The sequence below is a fragment of the Corapipo altera genome, unplaced genomic scaffold (assembly GCF_003945725.1).
Source record: "Corapipo altera isolate COAL_440 unplaced genomic scaffold, ASM394572v1 44b, whole genome shotgun sequence".
Lineage (NCBI taxonomy): Eukaryota > Metazoa > Chordata > Aves > Passeriformes > Pipridae > Corapipo > Corapipo altera.
The window spans coordinates 2,036,587-2,058,811 of record NW_020884932.1 but is presented as its reverse complement, the minus strand read 5'-3'; the positions used below and the strand labels follow the sequence as shown (position 1 = coordinate 2,058,811).

General features: G+C 41.8%; 1 protein-coding gene across 6 annotated transcripts; it reads right to left on the bottom strand.

Moving 5' to 3' along the window:
• Positions 1–489: 489 nt before the first annotated feature.
• On the bottom strand, positions 490–22,024 carry CDV3 (CDV3 homolog). 6 transcript variants are annotated; one of them, XR_003530333.1, is made up of 7 exons: positions 21,993–22,024; positions 19,569–19,648; positions 17,215–17,354; positions 16,169–16,331; positions 14,995–15,044; positions 14,779–14,863; positions 12,946–14,612 (listed from the first exon to the last, which is right to left on the bottom strand). XR_003530333.1 is itself a non-coding variant. In XM_027659533.1 (6 exons), the coding sequence occupies exons 2-6, from the start codon at positions 19,577–19,579 to the stop codon at positions 3,166–3,168; spliced, it is 369 nt and encodes a 122-aa protein (XP_027515334.1). In that variant the 5' UTR covers positions 19,580–19,648; positions 21,993–22,024; the 3' UTR covers positions 490–3,165. The 6 variants fall into 6 exon arrangements, 5 of the variants coding, with proteins under 5 accessions (XP_027515334.1, XP_027515335.1, XP_027515336.1 ...); XM_027659533.1 differs by lacking the exons at positions 12,946–14,612; positions 14,779–14,863 and adding an exon at positions 490–3,170; XM_027659532.1 differs by lacking the exon at positions 14,779–14,863.
• Between the last annotated feature and the right edge of the window lie 201 nt (positions 22,025–22,225).

Genomic DNA, 22,225 nt, shown 5'->3' with positions numbered 1-22,225 from the left:
TAAATAGGTGTGAATATTACCAGGCAACACCTAAGGTTTCTGTGACTTTTTCTTCCCAGTCCCCAGAAGCTGCTGTGTAAGGGTGGTGCTGCTATTCTCACTTTACAGATAAAAAAATCACTCCCTGACCCACTTAGTGAAGCTTTAAAGAAGTCTTGGAGAAACACAATTCCTGCAGCTGTTGTGAATTCTAGGCAGGGCAGAAGGGGAGTAGCTAAAATCAGCCACATACCAACCCCCAGTGGAACCAGTAACCTGGGATCTGAGCATTACCTGTTCTCCAGTGTGCACTGCCCTCGTGGACACTGGTTTTAACTTAGGGGGGACGCAGGAGGACAGGGAGGGAGTGCTGGGGGAACAAAGGCAGAAAGGAGCTGTTCCAGCCAGAGCCAGCACCTCTTCTGCCTTGAGCCTTGAATCCAGCACACTGCTGGCTGTATGTCACACAGAGACGAACACAACAAAAGCAAGACAAACTTGGGAGGTAAAAAATTCAGTTGGTGCTGTTAAGATAAATTTATTTTCTTCAGCTTTCTTCACAGGAAACATCACGAAAGTGCTTTACAGAGTTTGATACCATTACTCTAACATGGGACAAAAGGACAACAACAGGTGTGTGCACTGCACAGTTAGAAGTTGTCATATGCAGAAGCCATGATAGGTAAACCAGGGTAAAAAAAATCTACTGACAAAAAATAGATATATATATAGTTCAGGTTTTGAACTTAATTTATGACTATAAACTTAATCATATAAATATACAGGCACCATTAGGTTCCTGTGTTAACTGTGGGGTCCACACAGGGCTTTTCAGAAAGATCATATTGTATTCTACTTTGCTGAAACAGTTTCTGCTGTGCTCTGTGGGCTCCCAGCCAATCCATTTTCCCAGCCAGGCAGTATCATTCTTTCGCACTACAATAAGCACTCAAATCACTTTATCTTCATTTCTTCATGTGAAGTCTGGTGGTGAGACATTCTGGTACATTGCTGAAAGCAAATTCAGTTCTTTTTTTTTTTTTTTTTCCCCACTTACAGATGTCCTATTACTATACTTCCCTCAGTCATCTCATCATTAAAAAAAAAAATAAAATGCTTTAGGCTAGACCCTGCTGTCCAGGTAAGACAGTTTTGTTTAAGCTAGCACATTACCAGTCATGCAACCCTACTCCTTTCCACAGCTGAGCTGTGAGCAGTGCTACTGCCTTCATTTTGCTGTATTCAGTGGGAATGGGGCTCCCATGTAGCCTCTGAGGCTCTAGGTTTCAATTCTTCAAGGAGATTGCATTTACTTGCTAGGCAATTTTGCAATGTTTGTGATACTACAACCCTGACAGAAGAAATGCAGCATGATAGAGACACAGGAGTTCTTGCCTGCTGCTTTCTAAAAAAGTGGTGAATAATTCAGGCACCTAAGAAATCCTTGGCATGGTAATAATGTAGACGAACAGAAGGAGGGAATACCCTAGGGTGAAGAGAGGTCAAATCAGATTTTTGATGGGTTTTGAGTTGCAGGGAAAAAATGAGCAGAACCAATTACCTAGAAAACGCTGTTGTGCCAGTCTGCCTTTTACCTCATTCCCAGATTAAAGACACAGTGCATGGTCGAAGAATTTGTCAGTCCTGAAGGTTACTGGGTGGTTAGTAATTAACACAATACGGAATTACAGTGGCAAGACGGGGCTTTGGTGAGTGTAGCAGCAGAGATGAGTCTCTTAGAGGTGTGGGAGAGGGTACAAAGTACTACATTCTAGCAACTATCAGATTCATCAGCTCTACTTTTCCCCCTGCACTTCCTCAAAAAATAAAAAAACCCCCAACCCTCAACACCTATTTGCCAACTTAATAAACCCCCAGCAGCCACAGCTGGTTATTGACAGAATACTAGTAACTGCTGTAATAGAACACCTACAGACACAGTTATTTGGATGCAAAATCCAAGGTACATTCTTCTCAACCAGTACTAGAAAGCAACTGTTCTCTAGGATATGGTTCTCTGATATTGAGACAGTGGCAGGCTGTGCATATAAACAGGCTTGAGTTTGCCCTGACAACACCTCCTTTGTATCTATGAATGTAACATGACCGGTAAATGCAGTCAGTGCTTAGAGATTGAACACTGCTTAGAGCTGCATGTTCTCTAAAGCACAAGGTGAGAATAAAGATGTGAAACAAACCACAAAGACTAAACCTGCCCTCCAGTGTTGCTTCATCTCAAATATTGTAATCTAGTTTCAATGTCCAGTTGAATACTACAGCAGGTATATTAGATTAAGAATGGCTGAGCCCAGCTGGTTGCTGGCCAGAGCCCAAGTAATACATCTGCTTCATCTCTGCCACAAGGAGGAGAATAGCCCAGAAATTAAAAACAAGTTTGCTACGGGCCTTGTTCCCTTGCACTTGATAGCTGTTCAACCTAGACTTCAAGTGACATGATCTCAAATAAAGGTTTAATGAAACCAACCTTATGACAAATAACTCCGTTGAAGTTAAGCTCTGGGAGACCAGATTCGTATATGTTTTACCTCTCAATACATTTTTTCTCTTGTATCAGCCTGGTTTTATGATTTGAATAATTTTGCTATGGTTGTACATACTCTGAAAGAGATACAGAATAAGTGATTTGTTTTAATTTAAAAAAGGAAGCTTGTGACAACATCTTAACTAACAGTTTTCTGTAGGCAAGTCATTTGAAATAAAGCAAACTGTTACAACTCAGTGACTTCACTGCTGTAACTGAGCTAGAAAGAAAATTCAATACAGAAGACAGGAGACAGGAAAAGGAACAGAAAAGGTCAGATTGAGTATAAATTAGTAAGAGCTCGCCATGCTAATCACTGGCGAGAAGTGATTATGTACACAAAACTGAAGATTTCAGTACATCAGATGGCAAAAGCCAATCCCCATAGAAGTTATTAGGTTGATGGTGATTGCCAGGATACTCTAACTAACTCTGTAAACTTGGCAATTAAGGGGCAAGTGAATGTCAACAGAACATAAACCCAAGGCAATGAATACTGGAAAGGTTTAAAACCACTCATACATGCTCTGGTGGATTCTGAGTTAGCTGTGATCTTTCAGGGGGACGATCTAGGCATCACCATGGACAGCTTGATGAAGACATCTGCTCAATGTGTAGTTGCAGTCAAGAAAGCGAGTAAGATGTTAGGCTGTATTAAAGACAGAACAATATGGAAAAATATTACAGCATCTATTTGTCTTAGAGGTCCTCAATGAATATTTGCTCTTTCATCAGCAACTTAAAAAAAAGTGGCATATTAGAAAAATACAGGGAGTAAAAGGCTGAGAGAATGGTAGAAGCAGCTCTTTGTAGCTGGGAAGACAGTAAGACCAAGGTAGTTTATTTAAGAGGGGAATAGGTGATAAACATCTTAAAAGTAATTCTCCTTCCCACTGTATAACAAGATATCACCTCAAAGTCATTTTAAGCTGCCTACCAAGATGTTGACCTGAATATCACTCGTTATCACCATAATTATTCAAAAAAGCCCCTGTGTTATTCTTCAGTGCTTATTATTCAGCTAGTTACACATTTCCTCTGAAGAAACTGCTATAGTTTGTTGAAATTTAACAGTAATAAATTCTGACAGAGAATTGTCACAGCTGATGCACATTAACAACTGACTTAGAGGTACTGCAATGATAAAAATATCAGTAGGAGAAGAGAGCTGCTGGGCCTCATCTCTGTCCCGGACCCACCAGAGCTCTAATTTTTCTGCATGCAGGCCACCATCGTGTTCTCTGCTTCTATTTGAGGGCCCACTGTAAAAGCTGAGCAATGAACCTTGAAATCACCAGCAACAGCAGACAAGGGCACATTCATAAGTTACTTCTTCATGTTCCTTTAGCTGCAGTTTACTGATAAACCAGGAGATAATAGTAAATAGGGTAATCTCCTTTATCCATATTCCTTCCTCTCTTACCTGTCCCTCTGCTTACCCCTCTCAGCTCTATTTTCTGATCATTTCTTTCCTTTATCTGTTTCACAGAAACCGCTCCATGGGCAACTATTTCCCTTTGGTTCATTCCCTTCATCTTCTTCCTCCACTGTCTGCCTTAGTACCAGATTTTACAAGTTTTGAAGTTTACTCTCTCTCCTATATTTCCATTGTACCTGCATGCCACTTCAACTTAGATATGTGAAAGAATAAAGAGCAGGACATGGAAAGGGGAAGAAAACTACATTTCTATGACAAAATACCACTTAGGAATGAACATCTCTAATTCACATGATTTGAACAAAACTTTAAAACAGCCACATTATAAGAGATGGCTATCAACTGTAAGCAGGATTTTATTTCAGTCATGGAGTTTACAAAATATAGCAATATTGACTTCAGTATGTTCCACATAGAAACAAAGAGCCTCATATTAATATGCCATTTGGGTTGCACAGATAATTGAAGAGATGAAATACCAGATAGAGTACTCAGCCTGAACTTTCCCCTTACCCATACATACTAAAATAAGTCTAATTACATTATATTTAAATAGGATGTATATTACATTCTATAGAAATAAGCCTTTGCCAAAGAAGTATTAAAATACTATAATGAAAGCTAATATAAAGATCTTTTAATAAAGATTTTTAGTCCTCTGTAGAACCTGTCATCAGCCCCAGCCCTTGACAAACAGCTTTGGCCTCACAACACCCCTGTGAGGTAGGTTGTTGGTTTCTTTTGGTACAGCTGGGGAAACTGAGGCAAAGTGAAAAATTACTTGAACATAGCAGCTCAGTAGAAAAACAAGGCCAAATCCCACTCTCTTGGTCCCATGCTTCCCATGCTCTTCCTACAAAACAGCTTGTTTCTCTTCAGTGCACGCAGTTGTTTTAGATGATACTTTCCATTCCAATATTCCAGACGAGCTACTTTTTCTTGTGATTCATTAATACTGTGATACATTTTTAATATTTGCATTCTGGCTAAGAAGAACTTCACTGAACACTGAACTTCATTAACCTTGCTGTATAAACACATATTCTAAGCAACTGAACATAAACCCGTGATACACGTACCATTTAGAAGATGCTGTTTGAAACAATATCTCAGCTTTTTATCATGCAGAAGTAAAAACTAATTTTCTTAAATACACAAGTTATTTCCTAATAAGATTGCTGGACTATCTTGGAATTTGTCCTTTCTCGGTTCTCTCTTCAGACAACAGATCAGACAGCTTTGTACCAATGCAAAATTCTACCTTCTCTCTGGACAGCTTTTCCCAGTTCTTTTCTTTGAAAGGAAGAAATAAAACAGGATGCCTTCCCCAAGTACTGAAATTTAAACATTTTTGCTGATTTAAAGTCAGATGGATCTGTCACTTGTGAAATCAGTGCCTACCCACACAGCACTTCTCCTATCCAGCATCTTACACTCCACTCCCTACCTCAGGTTATACACTTAATACTAGCATTTAGAAAACAGCCTTCCTAATCCCTCTCTTCTTGTACCGCCTGTGTTTTATTTGCATCATTACTACTCTCCCTAGTTTACTAATTTTTTAATCCTCCTTCCTGCTCTATTTCACTTCAAAGACAACATGGTAGAACTACACTTGGTGCTTCAGAAGCCAAACTTTAGATACGTGAGAGTTATGACTTAGACTCCTCAGTTCTGTTTTCTGCTGTCGTTTCTTCTTCCATCTGCTAGAGCTTGTAGGCTCTCATATTAGCCTTAATACAGACAAGCTGTCTCTTTAACTTTTTCTGAAGACTTTATCTGCAAGTATATGTCAGATTTCCTCTCCTCTGTACACACCTGATTCACATATCTTAAGTTTAAATAAGCATGTTATTATTTTCTTACACTCCCAAATAAAACTCTCTATTTACCATTAAAACCAATTTGTGATATTAAAAGCTGAAAACAGGGAGAGACAATTTGGGAACTAAGTTACAGCCAGGCAAAAAAGCCTGGAATGTGGTTGTTAATAAAGATTTCAAAGTATTCAAAGTGGTTTTGGTAAAATGTAGCTTCTTGGGCCTCAGAAACAAACTGATCATATGAAATGAATTTCATATGAATTTCTCTGGCCATGTCAATATTGGAAAGAATAATATTACTACCTTATAAATAAGCAACCTTTAAAGCATATGAAGCCCTGTTAGTCTAATCATCTGCTCCATTTTAGTTAGGGTATTTGACAGAAAACCACAAGTAAATTTAAAACTGCTTAACCAGGTAGAAATTAGATTTTCTTATCTAGAAATTAGAAAGACAAAAAGCTACTATTGCAAAATCTCAGATAAGTGAACTCCAAAATGTGCAGCCCAATCAAATTTATATTGTTTACCTGACCTGAACAGTACAGGTGTCTCAGCCATGGTGTGGTGCAAGTGTTTCCAAGAGCTGACAGAGGCAGTCAAGCACCAAATCTCCAGTCCCTGGGGTGTCAGGCCTCTAACACAGTTTGTATGCTTACAAATTCACCTATTTGTAAGAGAGGTGCTGTGGCCATGACTGGTAAAGCTACAAATACAAAACTGAAGTAACAGGAGACAGTTACTTTTGGTTGTCAGTTCCTCTTCATTTGTGAATAAGATTAAACCTGACACAATTAAACCAGGAGAGGTGAGGTGGGGCAAAACTAATCCTCTCCTACATTTATCATCAGCTCAAGTAAATACAGATGCCAGATTCCTAGAGCAGGCATTTGGGAAGTCCAACTGTATTAAAATTATCTAGTTTTTGGCATTTTAACATCCTTAAATACAAACTGTATCACTGAGAACCACAAATCCAAATTGTTCCTTTCCCAGTAAGCACTGGACATTTAAATATTTTACTAGCAAGTTGGTAACTTTATGGCTGTACTTTTATTTTAAGCCAGAGGAAGTAAAATGGAACCTTTAAACTGGAAGTTAACAAGTAACCTATAATGAAAGCATGCCACAGGCTAGGGAGTTCCTGAAGCAGCACAGAACTGCATTTTACTGACTGGCATCAAGAATCTCATTTCTACAACTGACAACCCTTCATTTGTGGAATGAGCCTTCAACCAGCATTTTGGAGGAATGAAAAGTGCATTCTTAGCATGCCTCGAATGAATGCAACGACAAACCAGATAAAGTTGGACTTCAGAGTCTCAGAAGTGTACCAAGCTTCCACAGAAGACTGACTTTCAAAATTTCAGGCATGCAGAACAATTACTTGGTATAAGGAAGATACTGACAACTGGCATTTTGATAATTGCTGGCAGCGATATTTAACACAAGGAACACTTCAAAACAGTTTAACATTCTGTACTATGGAAATCTGCTACGTTTCTGTTTTTTTTTTTCTTTGTAACTACAGAAAGAAACTGGAATGATATGTTTGAGAGAAATCTACAAAATAACACCTTTAGTTATCAGTACCTGATGGACTCTAGTGACAGCAACCATCCAGAGGCTGGGGTTTTTTCCCCAGTCTTTAATTTAGCACAGGTACTTCCAAGTGAAAAGCAAATCAAAGCTTCAGTCATATTCAATTCACAATCTCAGACCAGACCTACATGGTGATGGAGTAAGAAGACACTGTGACAAGTAGCAAACTGAATTTCTATGTATAAATAAAAGTGGTATTAATATGCACTGCTATAAGCTCTGAAACAGATCCCACCTGACCATAAGGCTGACTGCCCACTCCATGGCCTGTCCTTTAAGAGATCCAAATGCTCTGCCTTTCCTCACCTACTGTATGGTCATGATGTCAAACTAAAACGTAAAGACTCATTAGACTCCAGAATCCATGTATATTTTCATTTTATTTGACTTGAGACTTTTACAGGGTTTTCTTGAACTGCCAGAATTCATGCCCAAAAACCTCAAATAAAGGTGTCCTGGCTGCAGGGAGGGGGTGGAGCTTAGAGCTGGGTGGGCTATTCTCTACCACCCACATCACCATTGGGGGGCATGGCTTTGGGGGGAGAAAAGGTGAACGCACCCCAAAGTGGCATCATTTTGTTCCCCCTCCTCCTCGGAGAAGTTGTGGTAGTACTGTGGACTCTCAGTGACCAGCGCTGAAGACTTTGTCCCTCTGCCACCTGTCCCTTCCCATTCCTTGGTCAATGCAGCCAGGACACAGCCCTGAAAAAAAAGTTGCAGTGAGCCAAGTGGTGTAGCCTGGGAATGGCGTGACGGCGAGCCCAAGCCCAGCCTAGCTGAGCCGAACCAAAGACTGTTGACCACAGCCAAGCCCAGCGGTCCAGAAAAGCAGGTGGCACAACGTGGATGATCCAGCTTTTGGGGGGTTTGTCCACCACTGTTTTTCATTTTCTTGGGGATGGGGAATGCTCACCACAGCCAGTGCCTCACATCCTTTGTCTCAGGAGGGCCATATGGCGCTGGCTAAGGAGACCATCAACCACCTTGTCTTTGTCCCAGGAATAACTGTGTGTCACTGCTGGGCCACGGGAATGTCCACCCTCTTGTTTTTGTCTCAGTGGCCACATACAATTCAGTTGAGGTGGTGAACACCTTTTGTGTGTAAAGCACCTTCTCTTTTGCATACTTTTGTTATTAATGTTGTTGTCACTGGGTGCTTCTATTCCACTGCTGTTTGCTTTCAGTAAATTGTTATCTCAACCCACAGTCTCTGCCTTTGTCCCTCTCTCACCGGAGGGAGACAGGGAAGGGGAGGGGCAGAAGTACATTAAACTCAAACTCATTGGGCAGGAAGCCAAACCTTCAGCTGAGGACTTAGAAGATAAGAAGAGTGGCTTATTTGGAGTTTAATTCCCAGCTGGTGTTAAACCACCACATTTAACTGATGCCCAACATAAGGCACAAGAGGGCTGAGATAACAATGGATCTGCCAAAAGCGGGTTGGAAACAATTTTGATCTAAGCATTTGTGTAATAGGTACAGAACTCCCTGGTTACCATGTTGCTTGGTCTGTTCATGTGAATGTGGTACCTAACCCTCAGGGTATGAACTGTGTGTTCCTTACAATGTTCTTTTTCAAAGCAGAGAGGGATCAGGATTGCTTTGTTGATGTCCTGTGTGGTATCAGTCTATGGCATTATAACATCAAGGGCAATGGGGGTCATGTGGGGGTAAAACAGTGTTGTTCACCTGTCCTGGTCTTGGCTGCTACCTCTGGGGATTCATTAATTGTACCCAGCCTGTGGGGGGAACAGAGGAGGATGATTTTTTCAGCCTTTCACCCCCTTCTCCTCCTTCAGGCTTACTACAACAGCTTTTGAGAATTTTGAATTCTCCTTTGAATTGGATATTAAAGAAAGCATGTTCTTTGTTGCTGTGTCTGCTATGTCTCCTTAATACATCTACAACACATTTAGAGTTAGTGTGATCTACACCGTGTTTAGAGTCAGGACAGAAATTTCTAGGATGTTGTCCAGGGACCTGCCATGGGGGTGGATAGTCATGAGTGGCATGGAATGTGGGAGAAAATGGGCCAGCTTTGAAGGAGTATTCTGCTCCAATGGTTTGAAGTTCACCCCTGAATAACTACAGGACCCTGAAAAAGTGGCAGAATATTTGAAAGAAAAATGCTCTGTCACTTTCAGAGAGGTGCAAAGTTATGCAAAGTGCTGGGCCCAGGCTACTATTTACCAAGCACTGCTTGTTAGCAGATAGCACCCTCAGAGGAAGAGGAGGAAAGCAGACCAACAGGCACTGTGGCCACTCAAACTGCAGCTGAACCAGAGGAACAACCTGTGCCAGTGGCAGTCACCCCTTATACAGAAGAAGAAATCCAAGACCAAATCAGTCTGTGTAGTGAGTGATGAAGAGGAAGCAGGACCCCCACAACCAGAGGAAGAGACAGGGCCAGAGATAATCACCCAATCCCTATCCCTGGGTGAGCTGTGAGATAAGCAAAAAGATTACAGTCTGCAGTCAGGTGAGCCCTTGGTGACCTGGCTGCTCCAATGCTGGGATATTGTGGCCAATGGTGTGACACTAAATGGTAATGAAGCCAAACAAGTAGGATCCCTTTCCTGAGATGCAGGCATTGACCAAGGGATTGGGAAAAGACCAGAAACCCTCAGCCTCTGCAGGCTCTCTGCATGAGGGAAAGGTATCTTGCAGGTATGACCTTTTAGTGCACCAAGACCTGCAGACCAGCACAGAGCAATTAGCAGTGCTGGAGGCAATCTATAAGGATTCAAATGAGCAATCCCCCATAAATCCAAATGACATCCAGTGCACCCAAATCACGTGGCAGGAGTTCCTATGGAGCATGCCATCGTCATATGCCAACTCATTGTCAGTGATGTCATGGAAGGAAGGAGAATAAAGAGTGGACAATTTGGTTACCAAAATCCAGCTATAAGAAAGTATCTCCTCCCCAATATAGGCCTGTGTCCCAGGAAATTCAGTTTTTAGAAGTAAAATGGCAAGATGGACGTCGCCAGATTCCAATGGACATGGTCAACAAAATAGCAGCTACGTCCCCACTGACCAGCAAGAAGGAAACACAGGCTTTCCTAGAGGCTGTGGGTTTTTGGAAAATGCATATACCACTGTACAATCAGATTGTGAGCCCTCTCTACCTTGTGACACAGAAGAAGAACCATTTCAAGCGAGGTCCTGAAAGCCAGTCTTTTGAAGAGATCAAATGAGACTGCTCATACAGTAGCCCTTGGACCAGTCAGATCAGGACAGGACGTAAAAAAGTGTGCTGTACACCGCAGCTGGGGAGAATGATCCTTCCTGGAGTCTCTGGCAAAAAGTACCCGGGGACACTTAAGGACAATCCCTGGAGTTGGGGATACAAAGGATCCCAGGTCTGCTACATCCCAACTGAAAAAGAGATACTGGTAGCTTATGAAGGGGTTGAGCTGTTTCAAAAGTGCCACAGTTCCTCCTGGCACCCTGACTGCCAGTGCTGGGCATTCAAAAGGAAAGTCCCTTTCACACATCACACCACTGATGCTATGTGAAATAAGTAGACTGCACTGATCACACAGCAAGTTTGAATAGAAAACCCCAGTCTCTCAGGAACTTGGAAATTATCACAAACTGGCCTGAAGGTGAAAATTTCAGACTATCATCAGACAAGGAGGAGGAGAAGGTGACACGTGTTGAGGAGGCCCCACCATATAATCAGTTACCTGAAAATGAAAGGAGGCACGTTCTCTTCACTGAGGGTTCCTGCCGCATTGTGGGGACAAACCAAAAATGAAAAGCAGCTGTATGGAGTCCTATGTGGCGAATCGCAGAAGCCATTGAGGGACATGGTAGATCAAGTCAGATGGCAGAGCTGAAAGCTGTCCAGCTGGCTTTAGGTATTGCTGAATGAGCTATGGCCAACACTCTACCTCTACATTGACCCATGGATGGCAGCAAATGCTCTTGGGGGCTGGCTGGATCAATGGAAAAAGACCAACTGGCAGCGCAGAGGGAAACTCATCTGGGCTGCTGAACTGTGGCAAGATATTGCTGCTGGGGTAGGGAAGTTGGCTGTAGAAGTACATCATGTAGATGCACACGTACCCAAGAGCTGGGCTACTGAAGAGCATCACAATGGACAGGTGGATCAAGCTGCCAGGATTAAAGTATCTCAGGTAGATCTGAACCGGCAACATAAGTGTGAATTATTTCTGGCTTGGTGGCCCCTGAGGGTCATTATGGAAGAGATGCAACATAGAGATAGGCTCATGATTGAGGGGTGGACTTAACCATGGAAACCACCTCCCAGGTTATTCGTTACTGTGAAACATGTGCTGCAATAAAGCAGGCCAAGCAGGTAAACCCCTTGTGGTATGGGAGATGATGGTCAACATATAAATATGGGGAGGCCTGGCACACTGATTACATCACATTGCTGCAAACCTGCCAAGCCAAGTGCTATGTGCTGACAATGGTGGAAACAACCACTGGATGGCTGGAGACATACAGGTGCCTCATGCCACCACTCATAACACTATCCTGCACCCTGAAATGCAAGCAAGTCCTGTAGCAACACAGTACCCCAGAGTGAACTGAGTCAGACAACAGGACTCACTTCAAAACCAGCCTCACAGACCTCTGGGCCAGAGAGCACAGAACTGAGTGGATGTATCATATTCCCTATCATGCACCAGCTTCTGGGAAAACTGAATGTACAACGGACTGTTTGAAAGCAATGGGTGGTGGGACCTTCAAACATCGGGATTTATACTTAGCAAAGGTCACGCGGTTAGTTAACTCTGCCAATCAAGCTGACTCCATCCAACCAGAACCCTTACCTACCACAGAAGGAGATGAAGTCCCCATGGTGCATATGAGAAGTTAGGGAAGACAGTTTGGACTAGTCCTGCCTCAAGCAAAGGGAAACCCATCTGCAGGACTGTTTTTACCCAAGAGCCTGGCTGCACTTAGTGGGTAACGCAGAGGGACAGGGAAACACTAGGTGCACCTCAATGGGATTTGATTTCTGGGTGAGAACAGTCTGTAATGTTAAACTGTGTATGTAATACTGGTTGCTGAATGACACTGCCACCGTGTGTCATAACTACCATGAGTATGGACTGCTCCAGTTACACCAGTTGTGAGCTCCTGATGCAGCTTGCAACCCACTGACAGCACACCAGCTCTCCTGCTGTGGAAGACATCCAGGATGGACAGAGCCCACAGACATGGACTAAATGAATTCAACAGATGTCTTGGGGGACAGCCATTTACTAATTAAATGATACCTGTGCTTGTGTATAGTTATGTGTATATATATACATAGATACATACACACACACATATACACACTTGGAAGGTCTAAGATTTGGGCATGACATAGATACTTTAGAATAAGGAGTGCATAATGTCCTGGTTGCAGAGACAGGGCAGAGCTTAGAGCCATGTGGGCATGGCTATGTTGTTATTCTATACCACTCACAGCTGGGAGGTATTAAACCACCACAAGGTGGTACAATGGATAGTCTCATCTACCCTACACAGGAAACTCAAACTCAATTCAGATGCACTGGTGACCTCTCTCTCTTTAAATCATCAGGAAAAGTGTTTTAAGACTTCACATTTCTACCCCATCAAGAGATATCTCCATTTACCATGAATTCCACAGAAATTGTGACAACAGTTTGGCTGGCAACAATGGTTTTTCAAGGAAGATACGTAGCTCAGAGTCCAAGGTATCAGTCTTTCAGCGGGGTTTTGTTTCCAAATGAAGTCTCCAACTTTAAGAATAGTCTCTTGAACCCTCTCTTTAATAGCAGCTTCTAGCAGAAGTTTTAGAGACAGTGAACTCTGCAAGGGCAAGGCCAGTTTTAGTCCGTGCACAAAAAAAACAGGTGAAACCCCAGCCCCACTGAAGTCAACAGCAAAATCCACAATGGCCTCAGAAAAGTAGTTTTAAAGCAAGTCAGCAGTTAGTCAAAGGGAACCCAACTATGTGATTCCTGCACTATCCTTATTTTCTGCACATACACAGTACTCCCACACACATAAGCAAACTTTGTTTTGTTCCCTTGTTTTTTTTGCCATTGGCAACTCCTGGGGTCTTAAGTCTATTTTTTGGCATTTACTCTGAAAAATCTCAACACTGGAAGCACACCACTATTGTACTTCATTTTGCTTCTGGTTTAAGAATTCAGAGAAGAGAAAAACAGTTACAGCAGAACACTTTTGGTACTTGACAGGTTTGGTTCACCAAAACAGAGTTACAGGCAACATCCTATATTCTTAGTGTATCAGTGCCATTTTGCCTTCTTCCACTGAATTAAGTAACTTAAGGAAGTCACTGCCTTCCATTATTACTAAACTTTCTGACTGTGAATAAACACCATTTATGAATCATACTTAGAGGATTTCTGCCTCAAAGAACCTGCATGCTTCACAGAAGTAGCCAAACAAATCAGGCTTTAGTTATCCCTCTGTGTACTAAGTTATTTTGGTTATCAAGTAATCACCACTCTTCAACAAATAATTATTTTTGATAGAAGACAGTTTTTATGTAGTATCGCTACTGCCATGTATCTCATTTTAAAGGACAAATTCTGAAGCCTGTAGTTGGAGTCCAGATACTTCTGTGTCAAATCAAAAACTCTCAATGCTTTAGGGTGAGAAAGATAAACTTCATGACAAAAACCAAAATAACCCCTATTTCACTACAACATCTTATCATTGTTTAAATATACTGCAAATTGATACCAGAAACAAGGTAGGTTTTTTTTTTGTGGATAATAGAAAAAAAAAATGCTTAAACAGACAACTGTGAAAATGGCTAATGCAAACAGACCATTCAAACCCATCATTCCTCAAATCTGATACTGAATGAGTTTTAATTTGTTTTGCAGTTACTTCTGTACAGCTGTCTAAAAAGGTAAACAAACTACAGCTCTGTTATACTTGGATAGTATGAGTGGTATGGTATGCTCCAGAAGTCTCTAGTAGGCTATGGCTACACATGACAGGATTCCTCAGAAGGGGAACAAACAGGTTTGTCATTAAGGTCACTTAAATCTTTGTTATAGCAAATTGGAACCAAATGGCTGACTTCTGCAGGATTTCTGACAGGAATCCAGTAGAGCTGGTTTCAAGTTTCAGATGGCCACTAAAACAGCTGTAACCTTCTCTTCCAGAAGTTGTGATCCACATGGTGTCCACAATGAGTGCAGCAAGTCTGAGGTAGTCAACCTTTACGAAGGCTCAGTATCTGAACATAAAAAGATTTTGAAATGACCACTGGCTGTAGGTATCTTTCTGAGCAATTAAAGAACACTGATGACTCTTGTTCAATCATTTACATTAATTTGCCCCATATCCAATGGAGAAGTTGCAATATATTATGCTTCCATAGTGCAGGAGAACCAATCACTTACGTCAAAGTAGTCTGCACTCGCTGCAGTAGATCCAGCAGAAATAAGGTGGCATGTTCATCATAGCTGTTAGCTGTAGTTTAGTTACCTTAGTAGAAGGGTTACCAAAAATGCATTCCTTAATTGTAATGTGTGTGCAGCTCTACTGATCCCCAAGCACAGCATACTGGTTGTCTAGCTGAAGTTTAAGTGCCTGGTTTTTTGACACCTCAGCCCTACCTCTAGTTTTGTATTTTACTACTTCAAAGCTCTTCTCCATTTCTTTATCCCTAAGGGAAAATAAATGTAATCAGTAAATATCTTATCACTAGCTTGTGAATTGTGAATTTCTAGACTATTTCCACCCCATCCCAACAAAAACATAATAAACATAAAACAAACACTAAGGTCTTAAGTTTAACAGAATAGCCAAACATTCCCAAGCAAATCTTATCTCCAAAATACATAAATATCTATCCATTGTACCACCCAGTATGATTCAGATTATAAAATGTCAATGTTAACATTCTCAAAAGTAAATTTAAGTGCAATTATGAAAAATAGGTTCTAGAAAGCAGAAGCCAATTTCCAGAATGTTCATTCAGAATTTCACCCTGACTCAATTTGTACCATTCAAACCCCAAAGCATCAATGACAGCATGTTTCATTTGCCAAGCACACAAAGCCACACCAAAAAAAAACCCCCAGAGCTTATGCCAAGCTGTATTAAACAGTAACGTAGCAAGCAGGGAGAGAAAAAAACCCCATCAAACTACAACAATAACAAAAAGGAAAAAAAAACCCATCAACTAAAACCTCCCAAAAATCCCAAGTGAATTAAGTATTGGCCTAGCTATCTCTTCTATTGACAATGAGGTTATGGTGAGATCCGGATTCAAAAGCAGGGTGAGACTCAAGTCTTCAGCACCACATAAATACAAAACACTTCTATAAAACTGGGGGAGCTCATCACTGTTAACCACAGCTCAGATAGCAAGTGTATGGATTTGTATTTGTATCAAACCCCATTCTTCCACTTCAGCTACCTTCACAACTCTAGAGTGAAGGCAGTATGCTCAAGACTTCCTACATGCCTGCTGAAGGCAGTAACAGAGAGCTTCCCTCCCCATGGCTAGGGTCTCAGGGACCCGGATGCTGTCAAGTGCATAAATATTTTGCTTCAGGGAAATCCTTCAGCCATCAAAGATAACATAACTGGCAGTCTTGTTTGGTTGTCTTACTGGGCTAGGTCCTCTGAAAATTATTTAATGGGAATAGAGTCAGAAAACATAGTTAACACATGTTAGTAATTCCTTTCTCTGTGGAAAGATTCAGGTTTAAGCCCTACACAAATTAAGAACTTAGAGAAAGCAGTTAACTCACGTCTCTTGGGGCATTAATGGAATGTACTTACTTTCGACTGTCTACAAGCTTGGCGGTGGACTGCAGTGATGGGAACTGCGTATCACTGTAGATTTCTGGTGGTCCTTGCTGTGCTCTCCGTGGCCTGCCACCCTCCCGGGCACCGGGCGGCCTGTATACACCACCAGTCTGAACTGGTTCTGGAGCTTCTGTAACTAGTTACAAGGACAAGAGTTACACAAGTGAAAAGGTTTACATTCATAGCTGAAGAAAAAAAAAAAAAAAACAACAAACAAACAAAACAACCAACACACAAACCAAACTCCACAAATCTTTTAAGTACGTTTTTGCACCTTTTAGAGTTTTGGAAGCAATTATTTTAGACAAAGTAGGAAATCAGCTATCATCTAATTCAATCTATACTCAGTGGTCATATCAAAACATGACTAATTAGCTTTACCTCCTTGCCTGTACAAACAAGGAAGAACAAAGCAGACTATTTTTCAGTAATTTCTCAGCGAAAGAGAATATTCTGAACTCAGATCATGACTTGGTAGTTTACGTCCACTGATGCTAATAAATTGTATTTAATAAAAGAACTAAAGTCTTACCCTAGTTAAAGAATCAATTTTGCAATGTCATGTTCTCCATATCCTAGAACTAATTTGAAAAGCGTGCTACTAACCATGGAAGCCTATTCGGGAACTGCTACGTTAGCCATCAGATATTGGCTGAACATCCACAGAAGTGTTAAGGCAGTATTTTTAGATCAACAGAAATGCTTCCCACAGATATTTTGCAGATTGCATAGTAGATGGATCTCCTGAAAAGACAGAATGCTTCCCCCTGCCCCCTTGAAGTCAGAAATAAAAAATATTTCCACTTGTGTTTTAAAGTAACGGGCAGACACTTTAAATTCAAATCAGTTCCTCAGATGCCCTCACAGGAAAATTTCCTTGTTTACTAGCATGCCAAACAAGCCACTAGTATGCTAATGGTTTCCTGAACAAGAACTGTTCCTTGAGCTTTACCCAGTGAGCAGTTTAATTCAACCTGATGCACTTCCAATTGGAAAAAACAACTCTGAGTTAAATTTACCAATTGGTTCAATGACAGGTGCTGGTGCAGGAGCTGACTTGTTCCAAGGACCAGATGATCTATCTACACCACCACCACCAGTCTCTTCCCAATTGTCACCAGGTTCTTCTCTTTTTTCACTTTCATCATCTTCCTTTTCACTATAAAAAAAGAAATGATGATTAGTACCTTACAAGCAGAGGTTTAAGACTTGCCAGAGATTACGGAATCCCCATAAACAAGACTTCATGGCTGCTGTACTGAGGGCACTAGCTTAAACCAGACTACACTAGTCCCATAATCACTGAACCAGTAATTCCATCTGAACAATTTTTGGCACCCTGCTACATAACTTGGCAACTGAGAAGAAAAAAAAGTACTTGAGAAGCAAAACTTACAAAAAAAGACAAATTCAACTTGAACTAAGTGATCAAAGAAACTGGTATCTTATTTTGAGCTTAAAGGTTTTTTCCTTACTAAGACAGTTATGTATTTGAAAGGGTTGAGAAGACAAAGCAGGAAAGGTCTCAAAGTCCAGCTTCCATAAAATGCTTTAGTCAAGACAAAGAAATAGTGGAGTATTGGTGAAAAAAAGCAAGTCCTGAGCTCACATTCCCTATAGGCACAACCATGTGAGAAACACACTCATATTACCCATACACACATATTTTACAATCAAACTCAGATTTTTTTTCTGAAAGCAGGCAATCAAAAAAACCCACAAGAGAGTAAAATATGTCATTTTTTAAAGATAAATCCTATGGAAAAGCTTGACTGTATTTTATTTAGACTATTTTATTTTGCACAGAAATAGTCAAGAGACCCAAAATAATTTCCTGGTCAAAGCTACTACAGAAAGCTGTGTAGTAGAATGTGACAGATGTGGAGGGTGAGGCTGTTGAAAAGAAATCCAGACACTGATCTCAACAGCAGCAAAGTGTCAATTCAGAAGTTTGTAACACACCAAATCCTACTAATCGTGATGTGTGTAAGCTTTCTGTGTAAGCAACAATCAGAGAACAGCGAAATATGCCTGTAATTTCTGAAAACTAAGTGGCCTTTTACTGTTCATCCAAACACATTAACAATCATAGTAAGGTGATCCAAGGGCCTAAACCATCACTACCCCATTTTAAATGAGAGTCAGAAGCAGATGCCTACAGACTAACTACAACAGAGCCAGTACAAGTAACATCCCACCCCGTCAGATACTCTATATCTTATTTTCAGCAAAGAGATCTCCAGAGATGGATAACTTATAACCTCTGGTGGTTTTTTCTTCCATTTACTTCTCCACTCTTCCCTTCAATCTACGAGTGGTTACGAAGTCCTGTGGCAGAAACTTCCATGTGCCTGAAAATCTGCCCCAGCATCAAAAGCATTCCGAATGCCAGCCTTTGTCTGGAAAATCAAGGTACTGGCTTTCCAGTCAAACAGCACCAGTAGTCAGTGAAGCTGCAGCCCACTGGTTACTTGTCTATTTAGATGTGATTATCCACCGTGACACTTCAATGGCATGGACAGCTTGTGGGCCAAATTCATGCAAATGGCCTAAAAGGACTAGTTAACTGAAAGGGGTAGGGGGAATTATGTGATCCAAAAAAGTAAATAATTCAAAGAGTATGTCAGACCTGCTCACACAGTGGAGAAAACATCTACTGTATTGGTTATGATGATTTTAGGACGACATTATTTTGATCGTCATCAATACCTGGACATGGTACCTAATTGCCAGCATTATCTGGCATTCTCAGGCTACGACTGAGGTCATAAAAACCCATTTTCTGACCCGATGAAAAGTTTTACTTAACCAGGACAGACTTAAGTAGACCTACTTTGGACCAGACAACAGGAAAAGTCTAATGAAAAAGCAAACAAGAAATCATGGATGAAACTCAGAAATGCAGTCCTGTGGGATCTTATCATGGGACACTAGCTTTAGCAACTATATTTTTGTTTTACTGAAATAAAGACGCAATGGTTCAGGAATTTGCTCCCAAACTCAAGATCCTGAACAGATTGAGTCAGATACCGCTACAGCAGCCAAATGATTCAGTGGGAATTACTACCCTGCACTCCTCTGAGAAATTCTTTACTATCTTTATGGACGGGAACGTTAAGCATTTGTAACAAAAATCTGAGTCCCAACTAAAACAGACAGACCTAGAGCATCAATGGAAATTTAGAAAATAAAGAGAATACTGGCAGAGACCAGTCAAACCCAAGTTACTCAGGAGCAAAATTCTATACTATCAGAAAGGTATCAAACCTCCTTTAACTGGACTCCACGGAAGTAGCTCTGAAGAAAAAAGTCCATTCTTTTTAAACATATGTAATGATTATACTGGAGAAAAAAAATAAGGAAAAAGTAGTACCTTATTTGCATGGATTGAACTCTAAGACCACTATAATCAATTTCTTCCTTTTGCTCAAACTCCTTCCAATCATCCTCTTCCTGTAAGAACAGAAAAATTAAGTTGTCACTTTCTTTACAACAAAAGTAGAAAAGGAAATTGTAACTAAGATAATGGAAAGAAAACTGAGGGTGAAGGTGCAGTTCTAAGAGAAACCAAACTGTGACCACCAGTGGCAAGAGGGTAAAGGATTGCATGCCCTCCCCCCCTAACGTACTGTCACCAGGGACACACCTGTGAGCTGACTTTAACTCACTACAACAGCTAAGAAATGCCCCAGCAAAGAAGTTGTCCAAGTGAAAGAAAACCACATCATCTCAGTAAACATCCATGAGGAAGTCAAGGGACAACACAAAGCGTGGAACAGGACTGTGCAGTCATGACCAGGGAAATACAAGGCAAGCCCTCTCTCTGTTACTAACAGTAAGCTTTTGTGACAGCTTGAAGGCACAAGAAGCTTTAGATTTACTTTTCCACCATCTATTTCATTTTCAACAGTAAAGAACATCTGGAATGGCTTCCAGTGGATTTATGACAGAGATTAATATTCGTACATTTGATTTTTTCCACATTCACAGCCATGTTTACAGTCTTGTTTTCTTAGAAATGTTTTTATAACAGTCAAAAGGTCAGCTTCAAAACCACAGCAATCTTAGTACACAAAACCATGTATCTTTCAAGAGCTTCACTCGAGGGTTTTAAAACAGGAGTCTGATTACGTGTTTGGGGAAAGAGGGACTCACCTAAGTGGAGTTAATTTTGTCCTACTCTGTCATTAGCAGATTCTGGGATTATTAAGGTAGGCCAGAAATGGACCAGAACAGATAAGCAGTCCTCACAATGTTCCCAGTCACAGCTTTAAGACACACACAGCCTAATTAATAGTTTACATAATTCTTACACACTACATGAAATGCAGTTATACTACTTTAAGTAGGAAGACCTTGAGAACAAGGTCTGACAAAGGTACAGTCCCCTTTCCACCGAACAGCTGGGAATAAAGCTTCTTCTAGAGCCCTGTGCTAGGACCTTCTACACTGTCAATCTCCAGCAGAAAAACTCTGACCTGCTTTAAAGTAACAGAAGTAGGAAGTGACCCCATGTAACTGCACCATCTGCTGAAGATTCAGTCTTCTGGAAAAGCATGAATCTACAGCTCTAAAACCTTTTAGATTTCTTATATCCCCATCTCCATGGAAACATCACAGTTTCCAAGCTAACACACCTTTCACATTCAGTGATTTTTATTCCTAATCCAAGTACAAGCTTCAGTCAAAGCCACACACTATTTTACCAGGAAGTGAGTAAAACAGCAGCTGAAAGATTACTGCTGACCTTGATCTACTCAGAAAGCTACTGCACTTGTCGAGTTCTCAGTTAAATATCAGTATTCAGTGGTTTCAGTATTCACTCTAGCACAAGAAAATATCCTTAAATCGTTGATCCCCTATGTAACAATGAAGGAAGCAAGGTACCTGACTTCCAAAAACCCTTTCACAAGCCATCTTTTTATATTCAGAGAGTGTACAATAATATCATAGGGACAGACGAAGATTTGGTTTGTAGCAGCAAAACAGAGAAGAGATCCTCAGATTACTACTTGTTAAAGCCTCCAAAGGAAAACAACATCAAGAGGCAAAAAAACCAAAGCAGAAATAAAGAAATAAAAGGTTCAAGTAATTTCTTAGGTTCTATTTGTCCTGTCTAAAGCAGAAAGATAAATTAGAAAGCTACTGCATATGTCAGGCTCTCCAGTTTAAACATCATTACGAAACAGCAGAGTATTTCTTAAAATTCATTTTTAAATATACAGCATTAGAGATCCTACAACTGCTTCTGGTTTCAGTTACATTAGTTCGGTGCTGATGCTGGGGCCAGAGGAGAGAAGGGTGGAGGAAGAAACAGAGGCACTAACTCAACTACAGGCACTTAAGCTTCTCCTGCATTCTCATCGTTGCACTGTAATACGGTAGAAAAAAAAAAAAAATTACTGGCAGTAAAACCCTTCCTGGCAGCGAGGCACAGAGCGGACTCCGGGGAAATCTTATCGCCAAGGTCCACAGGCCACGCTGCACAGCCCCAGGTGGCCCAGGGCTGGCACCTGCCGCAAACTCCCGGTTCCGGCCGCAACACCCGGAAACCCGGGAGGGACCGCAGGGCGGGAAGGGGCCCCGCTCTCCCGCCTCCCCCCAGGCCAGGACTCTCGGCGAGGGGCTCCCGCGACCCTCCCACCAGCAGCAGGAGCAGCAGCCGTCCCGGCGGCCCCGGGCGGGGCTGGGCTGGGGCTCGGGCTCCCCGCCAGGCCCCGCACGGCCCCGGGAGCCGCATGGCCGGGCGGCGGCGGCGCCCCCTGCCGGCAGGAACCCGCGGCCTCCCCGCCCGCACCTTGCTCGCCGCCTTGGCCGAGGAGCCGCCGGCGGCGCTGGAGGCGGCGGTGGCCCCAGAGCCGCCGCCCTCAGCAGGGCGGGGGGTCCCCGCGGCCGCGCCCGCGGCGTTGGAGGCGGCGTTGGAAGCGCTGGAGGAGGAGGAGGCGGCGGCGGCGGCGGCGCTGCGGCTGCTCTTCTCCTTCCGCTTCTTCTTGTCCCGCTTGGCGAAGAAGTCGTCCAGGCTCCGCTCCT

Bases quoted from the DNA above. Each gene is read 5' to 3' on its own strand.
- CDV3 (XM_027659532.1), bottom strand. The intron at 16,332-17,214 runs GTAAATTTAACT...CCTTGTAACTAG, and splicing joins ACCTGTCATTGAACCAATTG to TTACAGAAGCTCCAGAACCA. The intron at 15,045-16,168 runs GTAAGTACATTC...ATTTTCCCTTAG, and splicing joins AAGCTTGTAGACAGTCGAAA to GGATAAAGAAATGGAGAAGA.